This window comes from Ailuropoda melanoleuca, chromosome 4 (genome assembly GCF_002007445.2).
Source record: "Ailuropoda melanoleuca isolate Jingjing chromosome 4, ASM200744v2, whole genome shotgun sequence".
Classification (NCBI taxonomy): domain Eukaryota; kingdom Metazoa; phylum Chordata; class Mammalia; order Carnivora; family Ursidae; genus Ailuropoda; species Ailuropoda melanoleuca.
This window is the reverse complement of record NC_048221.1, coordinates 92,723,738-92,751,388: the sequence shown is the minus strand read 5'-3', so window position 1 is coordinate 92,751,388 and position 27,651 is coordinate 92,723,738. Positions and strand designations below refer to the sequence as shown.

Below are 27,651 nucleotides of genomic sequence, written 5' to 3'. Positions count from 1 at the left end.
TGAGGAAATAATGCAACAAGAACAAAAAGATATATGTAACAGAGATACTACTCACAGTTTTAATTAAAACAACAAGTCATGGGAGGGAAGCCAATGTTTGCTCATAAAAGATTAGTTAATAAATTATGGTACAACCAAGTAGCTAAACTTAACTAAAAGTTAAGTTTCTAAAGAACATGTAAAAGAGTATTAAAAACTGTTCACAGCACATTGGAGAAAAAAGATCAGCAAAAGAGAACAGCATATAAATTCTAATATAATGAGTGGGGGTAATAAATACATCATGGGAGGCTGGAAAGATATATACCAAACTATTGATTGTTTCTGGGGTAGATTATAGGTGATTTTTTGCTTTTTTTTTTTTCACTTTTTGGTTTCTCCCAAGTTTTTATATAATATGTATATATTGCTTTTAAGATGGGGAAAAACACTAAATGGGGGAAATATTTGGGGGAAAAAGCCACAGAAGATACAAAAATCCAGTTATCTATAAATTAGTAATGAAATCTAAACCTATGTAGAAAAAAAACTGTGTAGGGGGACATTTTATATAGCAATACAAATATTTATCAAATACAAAAGGGTAGAAATATTGCTTTATTTGAGAAACTTACATCCAAATTACTTTTATGTGTTTTAAAAAGTCCTAACGAGCTTCCAAGAAGAAAACATATACAGCTTCCACAGTAAGAACAAAAAAATGGGGTTGATGATTGCCCCAAATGATACTTCCTAAAAGAAAAAAATGCAGTATTTAACTTTCCTTTTTGTGAGTCAGGGTAAGTGAACTGCATACATCATAAATAAAATTTTCTTACTTTATAAGAAGAAAGGACTGTGATCCTGTTTTTTGTGCATATTAAATATGAGATACAAAATCCACTCTTCTGAACAAGGTAAGGGGAAAAAAATCATTCTTTAACATTTCAATTCTCATGCAATGAAATCCAAAGGTCTGTTGAATCCGCCTTTTCGATTCATGTACTGCCTATGATGAGAAGAGAAAACTCATTGTTTATTAAAAAAAAATTCTGGACTCCTCTTATAAAAAAATAATTATATAAACCATTTTTAACTGGCAAAAACTAGGGTAAAAAGTATTCATGGTTATTTAATGCACATTAAAAATACTATTTCACTTTCAAAATAACCTAAAGCCTTTGGGATTTCTTTAAAATCCAAATAGAAGTATGGAAATATGCTTTCTAAATTATTTGGAAAGATTCTACAGACTTAAAAAAAAGCTGAAAATCCATATTCATAGGTAACAATAAGGAAATAGAGAAGAGCTCTAAAATAGGTACTCATCAAGTAAATCCGATCGCATATTGTACTAGTTCTCCTCATAAGACTTTCTTTGAAAATAATTTTACAAAGGACTGTTAATGATGATTCTGGTCCTCACCTTAACTCACAGCATTCTCAGATCACATTATACATATTCTAAATTAATTGGAGTATTAGTCTTTTATCAGTGGTAAAAATTGACAGAAAGGCATGTTTGAAGATGTCTTGACTTTCCAATTCATTAGGAATTTACTGAGATTTCAGGTTTTTTCTGTGCTATGAATAAAATATGCCTTAATATACTTATACTTAATATACCTAACAGAAAAATATATTTACAGTTGAAATCCTTACACAATCACTCTAGGTAAATAATTCAGGATGGATCTAATTTAAACCTATAATGCAATGAAATTAAAGCCTAGAGACTTGAAATTATGCTGTTTTGAAGAAAGAACTCTGTTGAGCTTTAAAAGATTTAAGCCAACTACCCTTCTCTATAATAGTTATTAGTTCACATGTAAATTGGAAATTATTTTAACACAGCAGAATATAAGCAAAGAAGATCAAAACAAGGGACTATATGGAAACTGCTACATTTCCTACAAACACAACGATCTCATAAATAAATTCTTTCCCAAGCACCTAATTTATATCATTAGTTCAAACATAATGGGGGCTAAGCATACCTGTACTTCCTCTTCTGAGACACATTTATGGCATAGGCATTTACAGAGCCATCCACCTTCTTCCCCTAGAGAAAAGCAATAAACAAATATAAAAAATGGGAAAGATATATTAAATGCCTTGATCAAAGAGCTAGATCCTATAGACATACTTAAATGGCAATTTAAGAATGAGGAAGCCCAATGAGAAAATTTTCAGATACTGATGATATTCCATGAACTCCCAAGTATTACAACTCTGTTCCCATTTTTACAGTCACACATAATCTAACATATTCAAATATTCAAGGCAACAAACATTCATGGTACGAACTGGTATATATATTTATGTGCAAGGCATGCAGATAAATAGGGTAGCAGATCCTAACCTTTTTTGGTCCAAAAATTCTTTGAAATCAAATACCAGTTATTTTCTCTAGAAAAATTTAACTTAGACCTTAGCTCATAGCATTCGCAAATCACAGCTGGAACAGTCACCATTCATTCAGATCTCGTTTCTTGCACAGTCCTTGAAATTTTGATTTTTAAACCAAGAATCAGAATACAGGGGCGCCTGGGTAGCTCAGTCGACTGAGGATACGACTCTTGGTTTCGGCTCAGGTCATGACCTCAGGGTAGTGAGATGAAGCACTGCATGGGGCTCCACACTCAGCTGGGGGTCTACTTGGGATTCTCTCTCCCTCTGCCCCTCTTCCCAACCTCCCCTCCCTGAAATAAATAAATAAATCTTTAAAAAAATCAGAATACAGAATAACAGATGCTACTGTTATGTGTCTCTTTTATTTTAGCTTTTCTTATGTGGCATCTACCCTCTTTCTCACTAATTCCTTTATGGGTCTTTTGATTTGGCCAAGTTAATTCATCATTTGCTATTCCTCATGTCTAAACTGCTTTCTCAACCCCCATCAAAGAACCCCAACCATCTGGTCTTATCCATCATTCAAGGGCCAATTCAAGTGGTTCAGCTGCCGGAAAGCACCCTCTACCCCTCCACAGAATGTTAACTGTGTTTCCCTCATAATACCTTCCATTTTGTACCTTGCATTATCATAATGTATATACATGATGTTACTTCCCCAAGACTGAAAGCTTCTTGATAGAGGGATATGGATGTGAGTCACCTTTGCATTCTCACATCCTAAGCCACTGAACTTGCAGGTGCTCAGAAATCGACTGTTAAATATATGAACTCCACCGATTAATGCCATCTCTTTCTCTCTCTCGCTCTCTCTCTCTCTCTCACACACACACACACACACACACGTGTGACCTCAATTCCCTCCCTCCCTCCCCCATTACTACTCATGGGAGTATATCTGCATAGCGCACTTACTAGATATCTGTATTAGGGTAAAAAAAAGGATTCTTATCCACTACCCTAAAGGCATGCACAGGTAAGGTGCATATTTGAGGTGGAGCTAAAATAAATATATTTGGGGGCACCTGGGTGGCTCAGTTGGTCAAATGTCTGACTCTTGATTTCAGCTCAGGTCATGATCTGGAGGTTGTGGGACTGAGCCCTGCGTCAGGCTCCGAGCTCAGCAGAGGGTCTGCTGGAGATTCTTTTTCTCTCTCCCTTTGACCCTCCCCCTGCTCGCACTTGCTCCAAAAATGAATATCTTAAAAAAAAAAATGTATGTGGTCTGACTTTTCTATTCCTGTTTTCACTACATTGTGGGGGGGGGCAGAGAGTAGAATACTGGGTAAGTGTATAATTTTGCCCTCCCAAGAATAGGAAGTAGACATGATTTGGAAAGACTGTCTCAGAAAAAAAAGTAAATGATGCTAACCACTTTATTAGGTTCAATTCCTAAAGGATTACTGGTTTTTTAAAACTATTTGCAGAATTATGTATTATTAGCCTGTTTTGATTTACAGGCTGAAATAGAAAATTATCCATTAATAAACATAACCAAACTTTGAAATGTTCTAGAATGTGAAAATGGAAGGGAAAATAAGTGACTACGTTGGCACATGAAAATGTACCACCACAGATCTATGATGAAATATCACAAGATACACATTACTGAAAAGCAAATGAACCGAGAGGCTTTATAACTAATGGCCATGAAGCCAACTGCATACAAACTAAATTAACATCCTTGTAGATGTCCTTAAGAAAACAACTGACATCATTTGTTCTCATGGTACTCCTTAATTTTTATGGGATCTATGAATTCTCACCTATTTTTTTCCTTTACAAACAAACACCTTCAGGACAGACTACAGTTAAAAGTATGGCTCCATTTTTACACCTGATTCTCAGAATTTCAAATTTAACTTCAGGCAATAGTAAAACCACTGCCCAGCCCCACCCCCCAAAATAATTCTGATGGGTTCCCTCCCTATTCTTCTAAAAACAGTAAAATTACAGTTGCTTTACTCTGGAGGTATTTTTGTTCACCCAGTGTACATATTAATAAACTACTTCACTTATAAAATATTCTTTGGAAAGACAAATAAGGATTTGGTGTACTCAAGGAAGAAAACTGATACATAAACTGCATTAAATTCCAAAATGGGGTATATAACCATTTGTGAGAACAAGAGCTCATAATTTTCATACCTCAAAACAGTCATGCATCAGTATTCCTCTTAGGTTATACACTGTCATTTTATTTTATTTTATTTTTTTTTTTTTAAAGATATTATTTATTTATTTGACAGAGATAGAGACAGCCAGCGAGAGAGGGAACACAAGCAAGGGGAGGGAGAGGAAGAAGCAGGCTCCCAGCAGAGGAGCCTGATGTGGGGCCCGATCCCACAACGCCGGGATCACGCCCTGAGCCGAAGGCAGATGCTTAACCGCTGTGCCACCCAGGCGCCCCACACTGTCATTTTAAAACCATGTGAGCCCTACACAATCACAACCATCAGAAAGAAACTTTTACAGCATTTGAGATTACCCCATTCCATTCACAAGGTTAGGGGAGGTGGATTATTTTTGACAGTTTTTCTTAAAAATCTCAATACCATTTACAAAACTAAATGGACTTAAAATTCTAGAGACTGTTTTTAAACCATATTCTTAAAGAGATTATATATTCTTTCCACACATACTCTCCCTCTCTCCATTCTTACTAGCTCCCTCTATCCCTTCTCTCTTTCCACATCCTCTCTCCATCTCCCCTCCCCCATTTCTCTATCCCATCTCCCTATCTCTTTCTACTCCCCCCCCCCAATAATCCCTTCTCTTCATCTTCTTCTCCACAAATCCCCCTCTTTTTCCTTCCCCACTTCCTTATTCTCTTCAGGATTATGATCAGGCATTCACTTTCCCATATCCCCCCTTCTGAGCTACGAGATATGTATACAGCTACCCAATGTTATCTTTCTCTGCAGCTGAACTTCATTCTTGTTTAACAGCACTTCCCCTTCCCAGAACCTCTTCTTGGTTAACCCTATCCCCCCGTCTTTCAGCCTGTCATTTTGGAGTCATCACTGACTACTCACTCCCACTTCTACCACCATCACTACCACCAACTCTGGCTCCTGAGTGGACTGAATATTCTGGCCTCAGTTCAGGCCTTCGTCATCTTTCACTTGCATGACCCAGCAGTTCTCCCTGCCTTCAATCTAACCTGTCTCCCATCTGTTCTCCATGTTGTCCTGGCTCATCTTTCTAAATGCACATATGATCCTACTTAAAAATCATTGCTTCCTCTCCTCAACGCCTAACGAATCAACTCTAAATTCCTTAGCATGGCTAAGAGTATCAAAACCTTCCACAATTTGCTTCCTATCCTGCTTTCTAGCCTCATTCTTAGTCACTAGTCCATCAGTACCCCTTTACCAGTCACTGAATTTGAAATTCCCGCAATACACTATGCTCCTTCATGCCTACACGGCATTTTCATGAGCTCTTCCCTCTTCTTCAAATGATCTTCCTCCTCTTCATCTGATCACCTTGAAAATCAAACTGAAACATCAGGCAAACACTCCCTGAATTCTAATGGCGGCTCAGTGCTTCCTTCTCTGTGTTCTCAATGCCCTTCACACAGACACTTCATGTATTCTAAAGGAAAAAACTCGTATGAATGGAAGACATTACAAGCAATTGTAAAAGAATATGGAAAAATGTGACAGTAATAATGGATTAATTCAAAAAATCAGAATTTTAACTGGCTATGTGTTTTACTTACTTTCGTGGAGTCAAAAGAGGCAAATCCCATTAACTTCATCATTTCTATTTCTTCCTCTGTTTTGCCCTCTAAGTCCTCCTCTGCAAAAAACAACACAAAAATAAAAAAAAATTTTAAAACTCTATTATGTATTGGCATCCCACCTTCCCAAAGCTTGTGGTACACCACTTTGCTTTTAGAAAAGACCTACATTAGGGGCACCTGGGTGGCTTAGTCAGTTAAGCATCCAATCCTTGGTTTTGGCTCAGGTCATGATCTCGTAGTTGTGGGACTGAGCTCCATATTGGGCTCTGTGTTCAGTGTGGAGTTTGCTTCAGATTCTTTCTCCCTCTCCCTCAGCCCCTCCCCGCTTGTGCTCGCTTGAGCGCCCTCTCTCTCTCAAAATAAATTAAATCTTTAAAAGAAAAAAAAAAAAAGACGTACATTAGTACTTTTTTTGCTAACCAAAAGAAATCTGAAGAGGATTTTTACTTTTAAGAAAAAAGCAATTACTGTACTAATGTAGGTCTTTTGTAAAAGCAAAGTAGCATACCACAAATTTTCAGAAAGCATGGGATACTCTTGCTTTATGCCATTTCAGCTTAGGAAAGGTTTCATAGGAAAGCCCTACTTCTGTACCCAGGGGTGGGGGACAACGACATGGGACATGACCTGAATAAAAAGAGAGCTGGCAATAGATTAATAGTTACTCCAGGACTCCTGGATGGTTCAGCTGAGTAAGCATCTGTCTTTGGCTCAGGTCATGGTCTCAGGGTCCTGGGATTGAGCCCCACATCGGGCTCCCTACTCGGCGGGGAGTCTGCTTCTGCCTCTCCCCTCTTCTCTCCTCGTGTTCTCGCTTGCTATCTCTCTCTCAAAAAAAATACATAAAATCTTTTAAAGAAAAACAGTTATTCCACCTCGGCAGCAAAGAACACACAAAACAATCAGCTAAAGACTTGGAAATTGGAAAAAATTCCTCTTCAGTTTGGACACAATGTAACTTAAGATGCATGGAGGGAATATGCTCTCCATCCTCCATCAGAAGAGACTGCTTAAAAGGACATGCTTGGAGTCTTTGGGCAGGACCACTTTTAATATCAGATACTACACTAGTTTTGAAGGTACTTCCAAAATAGAATATTCTCATGTTTTTAACTGTCCTTCTTATATCCAGAGCACCACAGATAACCAGCAACTCACTAAGGTACAATGACAACAAAATCTCAAAACCATATGCAATGAACACTATAAAAAATTTAATATTTAAATGTCCCCAAATTATACTTTTATAATTTTATCATGACTACAGTTATATGAACAGGCTGTATTTTTCCTACAGTTATTTATCTAATAACATTACCAGTAATCTGGCGTTCTTTGCTCTTTGTTTCTTTTGTTTCTTTCTTTTCCTCATCTCTTCTTTCTTTCAGTCGAGAAGGAGAAGGAGATGTGGATCTATGTCGTCTTGGGGATCTAATATTTAATAAGTAAAGATATCAGAAGCAAAGACATAACTGGTGACTTGTGTTGACTGGCAAAGATATACATGAGCTCCTAAAAGGTAAAGGCTGAACAAAAGCCAGGCTCCAGAGAACCAGGAGTCCATTCTCAATAGCAGAACAAGGAAGAAGGTTCTGCCTAGGCCCTGACTGTTAAAAAAAACAAAAACGAAAACAAAAACAAAGATATAATTTGTTGCTTTAATCATCAGTCTCAGTACAGCTAGGGCTAAAAAAATTTTTTGTAAGGCAGAAAAAGAAAAGTTTCTAACAATTACAGATACACAGAAAGTTAACTTAAACAGCAAATGATACTAAAAATCAAGAGTCAATTTCTAGGGTTCTTTCAAGGTCTCACATTCTTGTTTATATATTTGAGTAAACCTTCATCACCAAAAAGTTAGTAAAAACAAAACAGGGGCACCTGGCTGGCTCAGTCTGTGGAGCATGTGACTCTTGATCTCAGGATTGTGAGTTGGAGCCCCACATTGGGTATAGAGATTTACTTATAAAAACGAAATCTTAAAAAAAAAACCAAAAAACTCCCAAAATACAAAACCCTTATTTCCTACTCCTGCCCAGCACCACGCTAGTGTTTTTCATGTATTATTTCTCATTGCCTCCTCAAGGCAACCCTATGGCATAGAGAGTGAGATTAACCTCATTTTACCACTGGAAATGTTGGGTCTAAAATAAGGCCGGCTCAAGTTTCCCTCATTTCAGGAAACTGTAAATACCTTGTGATAAAAACAAAATTAAGGGCAGAGACTAGTTTCTTTGCGACTTGTGGTAAAACTTCTGGGTTTTTTTGTTTTTTTTCTGCACTCACCTGGAACGTCTTCTGTGCGGGGATCGAGAGCGGCTCCTTCGCCGATCTCTCTCCCGGGACCGGGACCTTTCTCGGCGCCTGCGTTCTCGCTCACGGGATGTGGACCGGGACCGCCTGCGCTCTAATACAAACACACAAAATCTTTTTGCGGAGGCAAAATATTACCTCAAATATCTAGAGCTGCGCCGTCCGATGGAAATATAATGCCAGCCATTTCTAGTAGTCATATTAAAAAAAGTAAAAAGACACAGGTAGAATTAATTTTAACATTGTTACTTGACCCGATATATTCCAACCATTAACATTTCGCCATGTACTCGATATAAAAATCACTGAGATATTACTTTTTTTGGTATTTAACAGGAAACCTGGAGTGTATTCTACACTTAAACAGCATTTCCTAATTCTGATTGAGCACATTTTAAGTGCTCAATAACCATATGTAGATCGTGGCCTCATTCAACTTTTTAAAAAATCAAGTCTGGACTAGTGGAAGGTGATAAAAACTAACCAAAGGAGGAAGAATCGAGGGTCTAAGTTAGATCTCTTTATCGAAGTCCTGTTCTTTACATCCCACTGCCTCATTTATGGGGTGGGTGCCAAAAGATATAACAAGCTGAGCTCCCCGGACGCAAAATTCTAAATATCGATTTTCCTATTATATAAACTGGTAAGGAAACTAACATTGAGCATTCAAGAACTAGCCATTACCACATGCTCAGTGTTATGGAATGTGACATTAATTCTCACATCAGTTTTTAATGATAAGTAGTACTACCCCGCAATGCCTAATTACGGGAATTCGGTCTCAGAAGGGCTGGATAACTTGCACAAGGCCACCAGAAATTAAGTGAGGGAACCATGGTCTGATTCTAAATCCCTCAGTCACAAGTATAACAAGGTATTGTATGAGGCTCACAAAGAGTCCGCAAAACTCTAACTTAGAGAAGGGAAAACTGCCTTCAAACCGGAGGGCTTAAGAGTACCGGGCTCAGGTCTTCGTCCCCCCCCTCCCCATCCAACCCCACTCTTCTCCGCAGGAGAAAAGGGCCCTTCTCTCTGCTGCGCTCGTACATGGGGTGAGTAAAAGGAAGGGGCCACACCTCCGACCAAGCCCCAGACCAGCCAAATTCCCTCTGGACTCACCCCTCCGTGGGGAGCGGCTGCGGCTGCGACCCATTCGGAATCTTCCTCTATCTCACCCTGCCCCGGAAACGACTGTGCAACAACTTCCGGGAAGGCCGGGTACTGAGCTTTCACCGCCGACTGGAAAACGTAGAAACGACTCCGGAGGGTTCCGGCTTCTAAAGAAGGGAGGCTGCACTGACACTGCCTAGAATCGTGCAGCCTGCCCGGGTGCCTGCGCTTCCGAGACCAGACGTTGTCACCAGAGACCCCGTAACAAGCTCCATACAAGCCACATAGCCCAGGTTTCGGGTCCTGCTTGCAGATGCTGCTTGCCACCAGAAACTACAGCCAGATACCAGAAGCCATAGACTCCAAACAAGCCCCCCATGACCCAGTTTTCCATACGTTTGGTCCAGTTCAGCCGCCGTGCTAACCCTCCACTTGGCCTCCGAATCATTGTTATCTAATTGTAGTAACAAAAAATACAGCTACCGGTGCCGTGATAGATCTGACTGCACCGATTTAAGGGAAGAAAAGAATTGGCACTCTCATTCTGAGAAGTCTCCTCTACCCCCGAAAGCCCCGAGGTACGCTTGCTTACCAGCCCCTTAATTACCTTAACCACATAAAACCCTGACATGAGACCTAATAGGAAAAAGGTGCCTTTAGAGCATGAGCTCCCCTTCTCTATTCTCTAGCTATTGAATAAATTACCTGCTTGCCCTCAAATACTGTTTCGTTATTTGGCAAATGGTAAGGAGTAGAAAAAAAAAAAAACCCCAAAACCAAAAACCCTGCCACTTTGGTAACAAGAGTCTGGTGAGAACAGAGTTCTCACCTCCGCTCTTCTAACCTCACTTTCCCGGTGGCTTCCCCATCTTCTGTGTCCACGAAGGGCTTTAAAATGTGCTACTTGATATTATATAAAGGTCTGGAAAAAGCTGTATACCCTCCACCCCAAGACAGTTCTCATTTTCCCATTTTTCTTTCCAGTTCTTGCCCACATGCATAAAATATTTTATACCAAATCAATTCTAGACATAGAATACACAAAGTTTATGTCCACACAGGGAAGAACTAGGGTGGGTCAGGAGCCAGGAGCAAGGGAAAAGCATCGGTGAGAGTCTTTATTGTGGTTTTTTCAGGCAGGAATAGCAGAGGCAGGGTAAGTATAAGAGGTTTTGTTTTTTAGAGAGGGAGAGGGAGAATCTCAAGCAGGCTTGGTGCCTAACACCCAGCTGAGCCTGACGCATCTCACAGCACTGACATCATGACCTGAGCCAAAATCAAATTGGATGCTTAACTGACTGAGCCACCCAGGTGCCCTGAGCTAAGAGATTTGAGATTAGTTAGAAAAATTTCAGTGGGCTTTGGGACGTAGGGGCTATCCTGAGTTGTTTGGTACCTGGCCCTGGGGTCATTAGAGCAGAGCAATATGGCCTTGGCTTGTGAAAGTTTGATAAAGAAGGTGGTTGGAGGGTTTGGGCTTTTATAGGCTAGAAAGAGAGACATTTGCTGTACCTAGGAACAGTTAGCCCTGGGAAGGGCAGTCTCAGCAAGGCCCCAGATGACAAAACATCAAAAAATAAACAAAAAGGCATGACTAACAGTTTTCACACAAACATTTATTGCACACCTATATACCAGAGGATTAATCAGTGAAAAAGACACAAGTCTGCTCTTGAGTAGCTTGCAGTCCAGCGAGGGAAACACACAAGTAAACAGCGTGCAAGTGCATTGAAAGGGGAAGAATTAGATTATTGTGAGGGCACAGGACAGGTCCCTAACTGGTTTCGAGGGGGAGGATTGTCAAGAAGTTTCTAAGAGGAAATAATGTCCAAACAAGACCTTAAGAAGGTGTAGAAATTAGCCAGGAGAAATGGGGTGGCAGTTGTAGGGAGAGATGGAAGGGATTGTCCAGGTAGAGGAGCCTGAATGTGTGAGGGTCAGAGGCAAGGGAGAGGAAATATAAAGGCTGGAATAGGCTTGTAAACTATGGTAAAGAGTTATCCTGAGGCAAAGGCATTAGGGAGTTTTTGAGGGCTTTTACGGATGGGAGGGAATCAGATTTGAGTTTATTCAGAGAACACTTGATGTGGATACTTGACTAGAGGGGGAATATAAAAGGAAGCTGAAATAATCTAGATTGGAACTTACAGCGGCATGTACTAGAATGGTATCAGTAGGTAAGGTGGAAAGTGGCTGAGTTTGAGAAATAGTTGCTAAAATAGGAAAAACTTGGTGATTTTTGGATGCAGATGATGAGGGGATTAGAAGATTCAAGAATGACATCCAGGTTTCTGGCTTGTTAAACTGGATAGCTAGATGGTAGCATCACTTGCTAAGATAAGACATATATGATAAATTCAGAAAGATGATGTTCAGATCTGGACATGCTAATTTGAGGTGCCACTTTGAACACTCAGGAGGAGATGCCAACTAGATGTGTATCTGAAGGTCATTAGAGAGATCCAGGCTGGAACTACAAAAAATAAATCATCAGAGGGGTGCCTGGGTGGCTCAGTCGGTTAAGCATCTGCCTTCAGGTCAGGTCATGATCCCGGGGCCCTGGGATCGAGCCCTATGTTGGGCTCCCTGCTCAGTAGGGCGTCTGCTTCTTCCTCCGTCTCTCCCCCTTACTCATGCTCTCTCAAATAAATAAATAAAATCTTTAAAAAAATCATCAGAATATGGATGTTCATTTGAAGCCACCTGAGTGCATGATATCACCTGGTGCAAGCTTCACACAGAAAAGGGCCTGGAGACAGCCAGAGGAGACTAAGATGAGTCACCAAAAGGAGACTAAGGGCTGCGCAGAGAAACAGAATGAACTGGGTGAGTGTGATGTCAGAGAAGTTTAAGAGAAGGCTGCTTTTTAAGGAGGATAAAGTGGTAAATTTTAAGTGTTAGTTAAAAAGAATGAAAACAACACATCTAACCTATATAATTTAGCAACAAAGTCTTTTTTGACTCCGAAGTTTTAGTGGAGTTGAGTTGTGCATGGGTTTTGAAGTGGAGACAGAATTTGGAACCCTTAGGGGATGTTTAACTGATGCAGGGCAAAATATGGCAATGGGTGGAGGTAAATGTTTGAAGGTTTTTCAAAGATGTGAGAAACCTAAGCACATTTAAATATTGGTGTGAATGAGTCAGTATAGAGAAAAAAAAAGATACAGAAGAGAAAGGGAAAAACCAAAGGAATAAATTCCCTAAAGGAGATTAAACCTTCTCTGGGAAAAGAAATTGTGGGTCTCCAGAGGTCTCCTTCCTTTTTAAAATGTGGGACAGAAATTGAGTTCTGCTAAGGCTTCCTTACTTACTGATCAAATTGCCTTCTCTCAGGATGTAGGTTATCTAGCACTGTATATCTTTCAGCACTGCATCTGGAAGAAAATCCTTTATATTTCTGATAAATAGTTTGAGGTACCCTTATTCCATTTTAATGTAATTCAAGTAGGATGGGTCAGCACTTGTGATCACACTTGTTTTTAAGTTCCCTCCCCAACCAATCAATAGTTTTTCAATAAAGGCAAACTGTATTTAAAGTATATATATACCTTACATAAGAACCAACATTAACAATCTGTGATTGTCCGCAAATGTACTATTCTCTAGCCTTGGTTAAACTTTAATTTGCTAGTCCTATTTTTTAAAATATCACCACCTTTTACAAAAGTATCTTACTTTATCATTACATGTGGGAGCATGCTGTTGAGTCAGTAATCTCCCCGCTGAATTAGATGCAGTCTGAACTTTAGTTAACAGTGATTGATGATGTTTGAGGCTTTTTGCTTTTAGACCCCTGCAGCTGGACCCTGGGAAAAATGTCAAAGTCTCTGGCTAAGGAGGAACTGTACTATGTCTTTTGTTTTTTAGGTCCACATCACTTGAAATTATGAATCAACATTATCATTTCAAGTACTTGATCTACCATTGGCACCACGGGCTCTACTATCTATTATTAACATGGATTCATCTTTAAGGAAATGTAACTTTTGACATAGTTTCAACATTAACAGTTCAGTGTTCTGGACCAACTGTTCAACAGAACTTTCTGCAACGATGGAAATATTCTCTATCTGCACTGTCCAATACTGTAGCCACTAGTTACATGTGGTTACTAAGTACAATGTGCCTAGTATGACTGAGGAAATAAATTTTAACTTTTATTTAATCTTAATTAACTTAAATTTAAATAGCCACAAGGACTCCTGGGCGGCTCAGTCAGTTAAGCAGGTGACTCTTGATCTCAGCTCAGGTCTTGATCTGAGTCTTGAGTTCAAGCCCTTAAAAATGGGATGAGCACTGGGTGTTATATATCTAAGCGATGAATCGCTAAATTCTACTCCTGAAACCAGTACTATGCTACCTGTTAACTTGAATTTAAATAAAAACTTAAAAAAATAGCCACAGTGACCCTAAGTAACCTCACTTTTGCACTTGATATTGAAAATTATTCATATATAATGGTAATCCCATTGAAAGACTTAAAATGTGATAAAATGTTAGCCACTGAACACTTAATTAAAAGCTAGTGACTATTCATTTAATTTTGCCTGTACCTTGCTAAGTTTCAAGGCAAATTCATTAAAAAAAAAAGGTATGTTCATATTCCTCTTTAATAATTTAGCATGAGACTCTAGAATATTTTCTCCTAAGGACCTCTTCTTTACTGATAACCAAATTAATTGATACTAATAACCAAGTTACTGATAATAATTGTTAATGGGTAAATACCGTTTTCTAGCCTTAAAAAATTAGCTTAGAGAAAAGACTTGGCAATGGGTATATGGCAAAGGCAGACAAACATAAAAGCTTTCATATATAATGGTTTATATGATAATTCAGCTGACACTCTTAATACTTAATGGAAAATATTCCTACTGAAAAGAATGAGAAGTTGGTGCTAAAGAAATAAAGACAAAAGCAGATCTCTACATCATTAGCTGACAAGTACCAATTTCTCAGATGAGAACACAACCTACTTGTGATTGAAGAAGTAGCTATTATTTGTGGGCGACGTAAGCAATTTGGCTAGGAAGAACCAAAAGACAGGAACCATAGATAATTCAAATTTGGTTAATTTATATAATGAGATGAAATAGTTAATTTTACTCACTGATACAAACTTTCTCTTTACTCCCAAGATTTCTAAAAAGTCAATTAATCACATAATTCAAATTAAGCTTGTTATTTATATTTTTTAGCAAGGAACCTCTGATGCTAGAATAAGACAGGAAAAAAGCATCTCATGAAAGAGATATAATTATAGCCAAATATAAAAATAAGAAAAGCAGCCTCTTGATACAGCTAAATTATTGTATTTAAAACATTTAAGTTACAGTTTGGGGGTGGGGGGGAGGCATTTAAAAGGTTCCTTTAAGTCAAAGAGGATGAATTTTGAAAGGAGAAAAGCAATTTATGAACCTATGGACCCTATTACTGGGGAAGAAAAACTATTAAATGCCAAAAGTTAAATCTAACTAGAAAGAAAAAAAATTGTTTTCAACTAAGTTTTTTTTTGTCCATTTTATATAAGAGCTTATTTATTCTTTTTCCAAATGGATATTTATTATTTGTACAGATACATAAAAATGATTCCCAATTTTTAAAACATACTAAAAATATATATTAACCACAAAAAGCATTTACTCCGGAAGGAAGATGAGCATGGCTATTTGCAAAATAGCAGTAAACACAAGAAGCAAACATATAAATCATGACAAGTGTACATCCCCTTTTTGACAAAAATAAGTTCTATTTTTACATTAATGCTTTATTGTAAGCTTCTATATGAGATCCTCCAACCTTATTTACATATGCTATGAAATTTCTATTAGCATGTGTAACTCAAAGGCACTCAATTCAGAGGTTATAAGGTCCTGAGCTTAAGTAGGAAATAGGATTCCCAACCAAAATTTGAACATAAATAATTCTGAAGATCAGAGAATATGAAAATGTTTAAGGTGTAATATTTGGTACATAAATAATCCACGACCTAAGAATAAAGTACAGTATGTCAAAGAAAAAGACCTGTAAGGCAAAGAAATATCCTCAGGTTCAAACTGATTTTCTCCCCCATTCAAGTTCGTTTGAAAGTCTAAAGCTGATTTTGTTAAAAATACTAAGAAAGCTAAATTAAAAGCAAAATAAAATAGCATGAAAATGCTTACGTTAAATAAAAAGTCCCCCACCTTAGTCTCCAAAACCACAAAAAAGTATTTAATGATTAAAAACAAGCACAACTTGGAGGGATATCAGAATATGAGGAGGAATCATAAAGAGGAGTTGAAAAAATTAAAGGACAGATTTAAATGCACCAACTGAAAGAGCATTTATAATTAGCCATTCTAATTGTTCCTTAAGCATTCTTTTAGCCAAATAAAAATAAATTTACAGATAGATAACTGACATTCACTAACATTAGGTAGGATCCGAGTTTAAACAAAAAATTAAATCTATATTAGGCTGCAATGTGAAATTACCTACAGCGATTTTCTACTGATGCTTAAAAATTAAAAGCACGAGTCAACATCTTTATTACAGAAATGGTTTGACAGATATTCTCTTGGCTTTAAAATGTTTTTTTCACATATGCATAGAAATGTAATGAGCATAAGAATAGTCTTCTGTATTATCTGTACAGTTCATAAGGCCTTTGTCATTGTTAGTCACCTTAGATGTGAATATCAGTAGGGCCATTAAATTAAAGCTGGCCGAAAAAGTTTGCAAAGTGCTACTGTTTCCAGCTGATGAGATCCTCAGTTTTCTGGATTTTCTGGATGACGATTGTTTTCAGTTCTTTTTTCTGGTGATATATACAGGAAGTTACAGCAGATGTATAAAGGGAAGATCAGAAGCCTGCTGTCCAAGTTCATCACTACTTGTTCCTATAAAACAAATTTGTAGCTTTAATGACAAGACAAACAGAAAACAGAAAACCAAACTGTTGAACTGAGTAAACTGAAGGAGATCATACAGTGGTTAAGAGCTTGCATCTGAAGCCTCAAAGTTACTATTCTAACCTTGAAACTCCCATCTACTAGCTGTGGCATTGGGCAAGTCAATGACTTGTCAACTGCAGTTTCCTTACTGTAAAATAAATAAAAATACCCACCTCACACGATTATAGTGAGGATTAAATGAGACAATGCACACAGAGGACTCAGCAAAGCCAGCCACATATGAAGTACTCCGTAGTGGCCATTATCTTCATTATTGAAAAATTTCTATCAAGTACCTACATATCTTATGAGCAGATATAGTCAAGAAATATATAGCATTTTGGATTCATCTCTTGATGGCCTTTAGGTATAGCAAATAAATGGGAAGAAGGTGGGAAGCCATTATTAGCACCAACAAGCATGGTTCCCACGTTCCCACTCTTGTCTAAGGTTTTCCACTGTCTCTAATGCAAACATATTATTTGTCTCTTGGAATGTAAAATACATTATCATGTAAAATCAATTTCAGGCTCAGTTACATCAGAACACATGAGAATGCCTTGAAATCTCACAGAGACAGGAGCTAATCCTATATCTAAGAAGCACAAACATAAACATCTCTCATTCTACAGATCTCCACGTGGAACCCTGTGCCAACGGCATTTGGTGAACGGAGTGAGTCTTCAGAGTAAAAGGAGCAGCACTGGAATTTCTACTTTTTGAATACTTAGATATACTCTCTGCAGTACTATACATTAGTTTTGCCTTATTTTATACATTTTGAAGAACATACTATTAAACACTGTTTAAGCCTTGAGTTTTTAATTTTTACTAAGGATGATGCTCCTGCAATGAAGAGAGACTAACACACTGGAACACTTGAATTACTGATGTAGGCTTAACTGGACATAGCTTCTGTACTGGGGGAAAAGCCAAATAAATTGGATCAAGAAAGTAAGGAACAGGGGCACCTGGGTGGCACAGCGGTTAAGCGTCTGCCTTCGGCTCAGGGCGTGATCCCGGCGTTATGGGATCGAGCCCCACATCAGGCTCTTCTGCTATGAGCCTGCTTCTTCCTCTCCCACTCCCCCTGCTTGTGTTCCTTCTCTCGCTGGCTGTCTCTATCTCTGTTAAATGAATGGGTAAAATCTTTAAAAAAAAANAAAAAGAAGGTAAGGAACACACACACACACACACACACACACACACACACACACACACACAGAGGACATCTCCATATATCCCAAATCAGGGAAAGTGGCGTTTTTAAAAAAAATGTTAGTGAACAAGATGGGTGAGATGATGGGTCAAGTGAGCCGACCACCTAGCCTGATGGTACTAACAGGGTTAGCAGAAAGGAATGATGTCAAACATAGTTGGTCTTGAGATGCCTGATTCACCCTGGCCTAAACAAAGTTTATAGCTACAACCCAGGTGAAGGCATATTTACTAAATTTGTTGAGGACATATGCTTTGATAATATGTTTATGTGATGATAAAAACCAAGATTCAGAGCTACAACAAAACAAAACTCCAAGGAAGATTCTAGTTTTTCAATATAGTTAGGGCTGGGGGTGAAGGTAGGTCTAAGTGCCAACTTTTGGAAAAGAGCAGAGCCATGTGGACATTACTTGAGAGCTGAAAGAACACACTGATTTCTGAATATTAGGTTGTATTAATTCCCAATCCCTAGCCCCAAACTAGACAGATTTAATCATAGCTTTACTAAACCCTTAACTCCACCTGAGGGCTCAATTTACATCTATGTTTGCACTGAAGCACCATAAAGTTCCATTTTCTTTCTTCCACTACAGGGTGAAAGCTGAGAAGCCCACAGATCACAGCATTAGACAGAGTGGCGGCATCTTCCTATGTTTCCATTTCTACTTCCAGACTGTTACTTCTCCATCTTCATTTACATATCCCTGCTTCTCTTGAGGCTCACCACCTATGTCCTAGAGCTCTATTACTTCCCCACAGTTTTCATCTAGGTCTAAATTCCAGGATCTATACATCTAACTCTCTACTGGAAATCTTCACTTAGACATAAAGCAACTCCAATTCAAACCAGCAGCTACTGGCTATTACCTCTTCTTTATGGACCATCTATACTTTCACTCTTGCAATCTGGCTTTGACTCCCCATCCCAGCTCTTGAATGTCTCACCAGGTTACTTTTTTTGCCCACCCCTCAAATACCAGTGTCCCCTAGGTTTCTGTCTTGTTAGATTCTCTACACATTTCCTAGAGGCTATCTCATCCAGTCATTATTTCTAGCCCAGGCATTGCTTGTAAACCCCAGACCCAGTTATTCCCCACCCATCACACTTTCATCTCAATGCCCTCAAATTAAATATGGCTTAAACTGAATTCATCATCTTTTCACCCACACTTTGTCATTTTCACTTTCCTTCCTATAATTCAAATCAAAGGAAAAACTACTATAAATCAAGTTGCCCAAGTCAGAATACTAGAAACTATTTTTTTAAAAGATTTTATTTATTTATTTGTCAGAGAGAGAGAGAGCACACAAGCAGGGGGAGCAGCAGACGGAGAAGCAGGCTCCCCGCTGAGCAAGGAGTCTGATGTGGGATTCAATCCCAGATCCCTGGGATCATGACCTGAGCCAAAGGCAGACACTTAACCGACTGAGCCACCCAGGCATCCCTGGGAACTAACTTTACTCTCTCACCTTCACACAATTAGGCACCAAATTCTATCAACTGCACTGCTTTATTTCCAGAACCCATCAACATTTCTTCATCCCCATTGCTACTTTCTTAAGTTAAGGTTTTCATGCTTTATCTGGATTATAGAAACAGCTTCTAAATCATCTTTCACCCATTACCGTGTCTCTAATCCTTCTTACACATTGCTGAGATCCTTCATTTGATGGCACTGTCCTGTAATAGCTATAAAATACACAAAACTCAGGGGCGCCTGGGTGGCAGAGAACCTAGCACACAGCAGGGACTCAAATGTTTGCTGAATGAACAACTCAAGAAACACCTGAAATACAACTATTATCTTGGCCTGGTGTTTTAAAATCTCTGGCTGCTTTGAGCCATGACAGTATTTTTTAAGAAGTTCCAGATAGAAAGTAAAGATAACCATTGCTCATGAAGCTCCAGAGGGTGCCAGGGGGACCAAGAGAGTTCTACTGAAGGCAGATTTGAACTTTTCTTATTATATAAGGTAGATATACCTTCTCAAATACTATCCACCATGTGAGAGAGTCCACTCTCTGTTGCCAGAATTGCAACAAGGTGGAGGGTCCTCCGTCAGAATGTTGTTAAAGGAGTTCTCATACAAGCTATGTGAGGTTAGAACTATCACTCCAAGGTTCCTTGCAGTGCTAAATGCTGATGTTCTGTTAAGAGGCTCTTCAGTCTGAAGAAAACGGCTAACTTCTAATAATTTATGTGAACTATAGGCTCTGAACCCTTTATTAAGACAGTATGTCCCTTGGAATGGTGGTTAGTTTTAACAGAAGTAAACTTCCTTAATATTTTTTTTAAGATTATTTATTTATATGAGAGAGAAAGCAAGAGAGCGTGCAAGAAAGCGTGCATGAGAGCGTGCATGCCAGTGAGCACAAGCAGGGGGAGCAGCAGGCAGAGGGAGAGGGAGGGGGAGAAGCAGGCTTCCCTCGGAGCAGGGAGCCCAAGGCAGGGGTCGATTCCAAGACCCTGGGATCATGACCTGAGCTGAAGGTGCTTAACCAACTGAGCCCCCCAGGTGCCCCTAAACTACGTTAATATTTTAACAGCTCTCATATTACTTTTTGAAAGTGATTTACTTTCTTATCATGACATTTTGAAACTTCCGCATGCATGTGATGTATGAAGAAACAAATGGATTTAGAGAGAGTTTGGGGAACATTACAGATGCTTGCTACTTTAGAAATCTATTGTGCTAGAGGATAATGTTCTCTTAATATTCAGGAGTTATGCAGACATACTGGATTATCTTTAAGGTGTTTGCTATTAATCTATAAGTAAACGCATTTATGAACACAATGGATAAAGCAATTAAGATTCATAACTTTTTGAAGAAGTTATTCAGGATAAACAATTATTTCCCTATTATCAGCTTTTCCCTGCCCCTCAAATCAAATTTTGTTTCCTTTTTTCTTTTTTTGTCTTAGTTACACTTCTAATAAAATGGGGGTAAATTATGCATACACGAACATGGTATTTCCATCTCTACCTTTAAAAAACTTTTAAACCAATCTTTAAATCAAATGTTAATCCTACTTAAGAATTTTCAAAAGAGGATTCAAAAGACAAATACTATTACCAAACAACACAAAAGTAATCAAACATACCTGGTCCTTTTCAAGTGTAAGTATCTGATAGCCAGTTGTTCTACTACATATTAGCTTTCCACTACTATCAAAAGAGGCTAAACGTAATCTAGGATTAAAAAAAAACAATACAGATAAATGTATGATTTTTTTTTTTAAGACTTTAAGTCATCTCTACACCCAAAGTGGGGCTCAAACCCACAACCCCAAGATCAGGAGTTGCATGCTCCACCGACTGAGCCAGCCAGGCGTCCCTAAACATATGATTTTTTTAACCACAGATTAATTTAAACAAGCCCTCCCTCACTTTAATATTTACTTTTCTCTTCATACTCTTTTATTTGATAAAAGATTTTAAAAAGTCTCTTCAAATTCTAAACTGATCCCCTTAGAGATTTGTAAGCCTGTGCTATTATACATACCTGGGATATAAAATAACTCATAAATGTCTTTCCTGTGGTAGAATATACATAAAATTTACCATTTTAACCATTTCTAAGTATATAGTTCTCAGCATTAAATACAGTCACACTATTCTGCAATCATCACTGCCATCCATCTCCAGAACTTTTTCATCTTCCCATCTGAAACTCTGTACCCAGTGAATACGAATTCCCCATTTTCCCTACCTTGGCCCCTGACAATCACCATTCTACTTTCTCTACGATCTTGTCTACTCAAGGTAGCTCATATGAGTGGAATCATTCAGCACCTATTCTTTTGTGACCGGCTAATTTCACTTAACATGATGTCGTCAAGATTCATGTTGGTGCATGTGTAAGAATTTCCTTCCATTTCAAGGCTAAATAAAATCCCATTGTAGATATGGACAACATCTACATGGACATCCTTGATGGACACTTGGGTTGCTTCCACCTTCTGGCCATTGTAAATAAGGCTGCTGTGAAAATGAATGTACTAATAATATCTGTACCAGTCCCTCCTTACAATGCTTTTGGGTAATTACCCAGAAGAGGAATTGCTGGATCACATGGTAATCCTATGTTTAATTTTTTGAGGAAACACCCGCCATTTCATTCTCCACAAAGGATACACAATTTTACATTCTCACCAGCAATGCACAAAGGTCCAATTTCTCCACATCCTCCTCAACACTTTTTGTTTTGTTTTTGACAATAACCCTCCTAATGGGTTTGAGGTGGTATCTCACTGTGACTTTGATTTGTGTTTCTCTAATGATTAGTGATGCTGAGCATCTTTTCATGCTTGAAAAGATGCTTATTCACCACCTGCATATCTTCTCTGGAAAAATGTTTATTTAAGTCTGCTGCTCATGTTTGAATGAGGCTGTTTGTCTTTCTGTGGAGTTTTAGCAGTTCTCTAGATATTCTGGATATTAGCTCCTTATCAGATACATGGTTAGCAAATATTTTCTCCCATTCTCTAGGTTGCCTTTTTACTCTCGTGATAGTGTCCTTTGATACATAAGAGTTTTTAATTTTGATTAAGTCCAATTTATTTTTTTCTTTTGTTGCCTATGCTTCGGTGTCATATTGAAGAAATCATTGCCAAATCCAACGTCAAGAAGCTTTTCCCCTATGTTTTCTTCCAAGGGTCGTTTTATAGTTTCACTCTTATGTTTAGGTCTCCGATCCATTTTGAGTTAATTTTTGCATATGGTTTAAGGTAAGTATAAATATATGACTTAAAAAATCTGCCATTAAGCTATTTTCCAATTTGTCAGCATCCTCTCCAGAAAGATAGCCAGCAAAACTATCAGGCAAAGCTGGACATATGAAATCCCACAGAAAGTAAAATACAATACCAGATATGTTTTCCTAGAGAAATATCTTGCAGTATTTCCATTCTGGACCTTTAATTGGCAAGAACAGCAGCAAGGCAACAGCTTCAAGCCTATTATCAATCCTCTATCATTCATATTCCAGCCTATTTTTTCTGACATACCAGATCCAGACTTTTTGATTTTGATTATTACTAACATTTCACAGGAACAGAACCTTAATATTTCCTTGCACTTTCATATATACTATATCTTACCAAAACTCTACTACTGTTGGCATAAAGTAACAGGTTTTATTTTATTTCTTGTATTTTTTCTGAGTGAGGAGAAGTAGGACAGGGAAATTTCATCCTACCTAAATGCTATGCTCCTTCGAGGTTGTAAACTGACAGATCCACTACATGGCTGATTCAGTGTATTGCGTTTGAAAATGATGTATCGGTTGGTATAAGTTACAAGCAGGTCAAAGCCGAAGTTAAAACCTGTCCACCGCCAGCAGTACTAAAAAATAGAAAAGAGAAAGATTTACTTCAGTTTGTCATACTAGTAAATCAAAAATAAAAAATTCAAAATGTCTTTTCTTTCTTTAACTCATTCCAAATATTTCTCTCTCTTGGGTACCTTTCCCTTAAGGCTTACCACACAGACTATATCTGTGAATATATATAAAGGTCTACCACATGGGTACAGTTATATCTCAAAGCCAGAAAAGCAGCCTTTATTTATGATCATCATTCTTTAAGGTACTTTCCCAATATACCTCTTCATGATCTGTTTTGTTATGTCTCCATACCATAATTCTATGCTAAGTAATATGGCTTTTCACTGCAACTCTAAGGATATAGAGCTCAGGGCGCTAGGAGGCTATAAAGTGGTAGTAAGACCCCATTAAAATCCACCTTGCTTTAAAATTTATTTATTTTTATTTATTTTAAATATTTATTTATTTATTATTTATTTTTAAAAATTTATTTAGTAATCTCTACACCCAACGTGGGGCTTATGAACCCAAGATCAAGAGTTGCATGCTCTTCTGAGTCAGCGAGGCACCCCACAACTGAATTATTTTATTTTATTTTATATTTTTAAAGACTTTATTTATTTATTTGACAGAGAGAGAGACAGCCAGCAAGAGAGGGAACACAAGCAGGGGGAGTGGGAGAGGAAGAGGCAGGCTCCCAGCTGAGGAGCCTGATGTGGGGCTCGATCCCAGAACGCCGTCATCACGCCCTGAGCTGAGGGCAGATGCTTAACGACTGCGCCACCCAGGCGGCCATGAATTATTTTAAATACCATCATGAGGTTCACAAATTTGTTTAATCTATCACCTAATAGTTAATGGACTATTAAGCAAGCTGATGGTATAGTGAATTACAACACTAATTTAATAGCGCAAAGGTATTTCTTGAGCACATATTATGTGCCAAATACTGTTCTAGGCACTGAAGAACAGTAAGTTCCTGCCCTGGTAAAATGTGTATTTTAATATGTGTATATGCTTGTGTGGAAGGAATAGATAGAATGGCATGTAAGAGAATAAAACAGAATAGAATGTCAGGATAGAGTGACAGGATAGAAAAGGGGGGCCTCAGCTGGGGAGCTTGCTGGTTCAGACAGGTGGTCAGGGAAAGTCTCTCCAAGGAGATACTAGGTGAGCCGGGCCCTGAGTCAACTAAGGAGCAGACCAGTAACTATCTGGGGCAAGAGTGACTTAGGCAAAGAGAACAGCAAGTACAAAGCTCTGGAGATAAAAAACATGCTTGGTATATCTGAGGAACAGCAAGAAGGGCTATGTGGCTAGGGCAGTGACATGGGTCGACAGAAGATGCAGATAAGTTCAGAGAGTCAGTCAGGGGTCAGAAAACGTAGGGCCTAGGAGTCCACAGCAAGGAAGAGCATGCATTTCTTCTAAGTGCAGTAAGAAGCTGATGGAAAGTTTTAGGAAAGGAAGTAACACGATCTAACTTGCATTTTAAAAAGACGACTTTGGCTGTTGTATGGAAAACAACATGGAGAAGAGCAAGAGTGAAACTAGGAGAGCAGTTATGAGGCTACTACCGTAGTCCAGGCAAGAGATAATGCTGGCTTGGACTTGGGTGGTAGTGGCGGACATGCTAAGAATAGATTTCACAAGTACAGCCTGGAAGAATTCCTTATGAACACCAGGTGTGGTATTTAAGAAAGAAGAATCCAAAGTTTGGAGCTTATTCAACGGAGTAACAGAGGGGCCATTTATGGGTTAGAGAATTACTTGGAAAGGAGAAAGTTTCGGGATGAAAATCAAAGAGTTCCACTGGGACTATTTTATTCAAGATGCTACAGGATTCTAAGAAAGATGTCAAATGAGTAGCTGGATATATGAATCTGGAGTTAGAAGTCATCAGTGTGAAGTCATGGGAACTAGATGAGATCACTTTGGCATGAGCTTCGACAGGGAAGAAGTCCAAGTACTGAACCTCTAAGTCATACCAACATCTGCTGAGAAAGAGAAGGTTCTAGGCAAAGACTTAGAAGGAACAGCCAATGAATTGGGAAGAAAACCAGCAGAATGTGCTATCCTGGAAGTCAAATGGAGAAAATCTTTCTTAAAGAGTTAGTGCAGATATGTCATGTTGCCAAGAACTTCTGGAAGACTAAAAACTACCTGACTTGGCAATGTGGAAATCACTGGTGACACTAGCATGGCAGTCTCAGTGGAGTTTACTGGGATGAATGAACTGGAGTGAATTCAAGAGAGCACTGGAAAACAGGAAGTACAGACAAACCTGAGCAAATTTTTCAATGAGTTTTTTGCTTAAAAGAGATGCAAAGAAATGGGAGTGGTAGCTAGAGAAGAATGTGGGGTCGGGGTGTGGTTCCAGATGGGCGGTGGTATGGTATGATATATGCTCAATGAGAATGACCCAGTAGAAGAGAAAAACTGATGATGCAGGACAGGGAGGTGATAACTGCAGGAACAAAGCTTCTGAATAGGTGAGAAGGGATGGAGTTTTTTATGAGGGGAGGGAACGGACTAGGACAGAAGCAGATGGTTCATCCATTCTAATAAGAGGAAAAGCATAGCACACAGCTATAGCTGCAGTCAGACTGGCAGACTGTTTGGTAGGAGGATGTGTCGATTCTCTTCCTGTTGCTTTTATTTTCTGAGTGATGAAAGAAACAATGTCATCAGCTAAGAATGAGGGTGGTAGCACTACCCCTTTTAAAGAAGGTATGAGAGGTACTCAAAGAGTGGCAGGATGAAATGTTGGAGGATCCCCATGCAGCAGCTGTTTGAAGTTTACAGCTACAAACATTCAAATGACCCCTGGTGGGGTACACTGTTTTTCTTTAGTCATATCCATCTGTTTGGAAGCAGGCATGGAGTGCATGGTAAGTCAGGATTTAGTAAGAATCGGAGTTTAGCCAGCTGAGCTTGACAGAGTAAAAAGGGAAGTTAAGAGTATTAGCCAGGGACTAATTTTAAGATGGAACACAAAATATAAGTCAGGTAAAGAAAGAAGCAGAGACGTGGTGAGAGGGTAACGGGAAAAAGGTAATAAGAACAATGTATTGTACACCCCAGAGGAGTTAAAATATTGTTGGGAGTCCAGGTTCTAGAAAGAGTGCTAGAAAGATAACAGTAGCGGAGTCTGAAAATGGTATGCTTGAAATGGCGATTCTGAAGGGGGTGCATTATTTAGTGAAGCAAAAACTGAGGATATGCTATCAGAAAATAGATGCTGGAGGTAGGGCAGAACATAAGATCACTGTGGGGAGAAAGGTTAGAGAACAGAGACACTGAAATCACCAAGACTGATAACAAGAACAGTGATAAATACAGATAGCCCAGTGAATGATGGCTACAATAAGCGTTGTGAGTGGCGTAGTAGAAGGAGCTGTGGTTCAATGAGGGATGAGGGAGGAACAAGTTGTGGAAGCAGCAACAAGGAAGACTGAGGAATAAAGAAGACACCTACCTATTCCCCTTTCAGACACTGCTAACATTTATCACAATTGTGAATGCAAACATAACTTCTAAAAACAAAAAAGTTAAATTGAGGGAAAATTTAGGAGAAAAACAACTGAGTGGTTATCTAAATTAGGCTGGATTATTATTATTTTTTTAGAGGGGGAGGAGCAGAAGGAGAGGAGAGAGAGAACCTTAAGCAGTCTCCATGCCCCACTGCATGAGTCTGATGAGGGGATTGATCTCACAACCCTGAGACCGTGACCTAAGCTGAAATCAAAAGAGTTGGACGCTTAACCGACTGAGCCACCCAGGCACCCCAGGCTGACTTATTTTTTAAGATGAAAATTACATTTAGAGTGGGATTTTTAAAAATGTAGTTCATGTCCCATTAAAATCAATTTAATGAGTCACAGTAAGCTTTTAAAAAAAATTAAATAGAAAATAGGACCTTTGGATATAGCAACAGTAAGTATTGTTTCAAAATATTTTGTTTCACTTATATACATTTATATATGGTGGTAATGAAAAATAGAGGTCTAAATGTGGGTAGCTATCAAAGGGTTTGAATGTCTTTGATTTAAGGTAACTATAAAATAGAAAGAATCACTTTTAAGACTATGTAATAGCTCCATATAATTTCTTTCTTATCTTAATTTCTGGATTGCGGAGGGATCTTCTTCTATTTCTTAGCTGGACACCAAAAGTTGAACAGTCTCATGCAACACAACTGAGCACCTAACTCCCTGTCCAGCAGATCATGCTATAGAAACTACCAAAAAAGCTCTTCTGGGGCCATATGCACCCCAATGTTCATAGCTGCATTGTCCACAATAGCCAAATCATGGAAGGAGCCGAGATGCCCTTCAACAGATGACTGGATTAAGAAGTTGTGGTCCATATATACAATGGAATATTACTCAGCTATCAGAAAGAACGAATTCTCAACATTTGCTGCAACATGGACGGCACTGGAGGAGATAATGCTAAGTGAAATAAGTCAAGCAGAGAAAGACAATTATCATATGATTTCTCTCATCTATGGAACATAAGAACTAGGAGGATCGGTAGGGGAAGAAAGGGATAAAGAAAAGGGGGGTAATCAGAAGGGGGAATGAAACATGAGAGACTATGGACT

General features: G+C 38.6%; 2 protein-coding genes across 2 annotated transcripts in view; both read right to left on the bottom strand.

The window, feature by feature from the left end:
* Nucleotides 1-34: 34 nt before the first annotated feature.
* On the bottom strand, nucleotides 35-9,725 carry SNRNP27 (small nuclear ribonucleoprotein U4/U6.U5 subunit 27). Its single transcript, XM_011219308.3, has 6 exons — nucleotides 9,572-9,725; nucleotides 8,426-8,546; nucleotides 7,458-7,570; nucleotides 6,116-6,195; nucleotides 1,977-2,041; nucleotides 35-988 (listed from the first exon to the last, which is right to left on the bottom strand). Exons 1-6 carry the CDS (start codon nucleotides 9,603-9,605, stop codon nucleotides 934-936), a joined length of 468 nt encoding a protein of 155 aa, XP_011217610.1. The 5' UTR covers nucleotides 9,606-9,725; the 3' UTR covers nucleotides 35-933.
* A 5,373-nt stretch (nucleotides 9,726-15,098) lies between these two features.
* The window catches only part of GMCL1 (germ cell-less 1, spermatogenesis associated), a 35,963-nt gene continuing 23,410 nt past the window's right edge, over nucleotides 15,099-27,651 (bottom strand). Inside the window, exons 9-12 of the mRNA XM_034657276.1 lie at nucleotides 25,330-25,390; nucleotides 22,920-23,065; nucleotides 20,824-20,911; nucleotides 15,099-16,443 (exon numbers count right to left, since the gene is read on the bottom strand). Coding sequence (XP_034513167.1) covers nucleotides 16,315-16,443; nucleotides 20,824-20,911; nucleotides 22,920-23,065; nucleotides 25,330-25,390 — 424 coding nt within the window. The 3' untranslated portion in view covers nucleotides 15,099-16,314. The remainder of the gene's footprint in view (nucleotides 16,444-20,823; nucleotides 20,912-22,919; nucleotides 23,066-25,329; nucleotides 25,391-27,651) is intronic.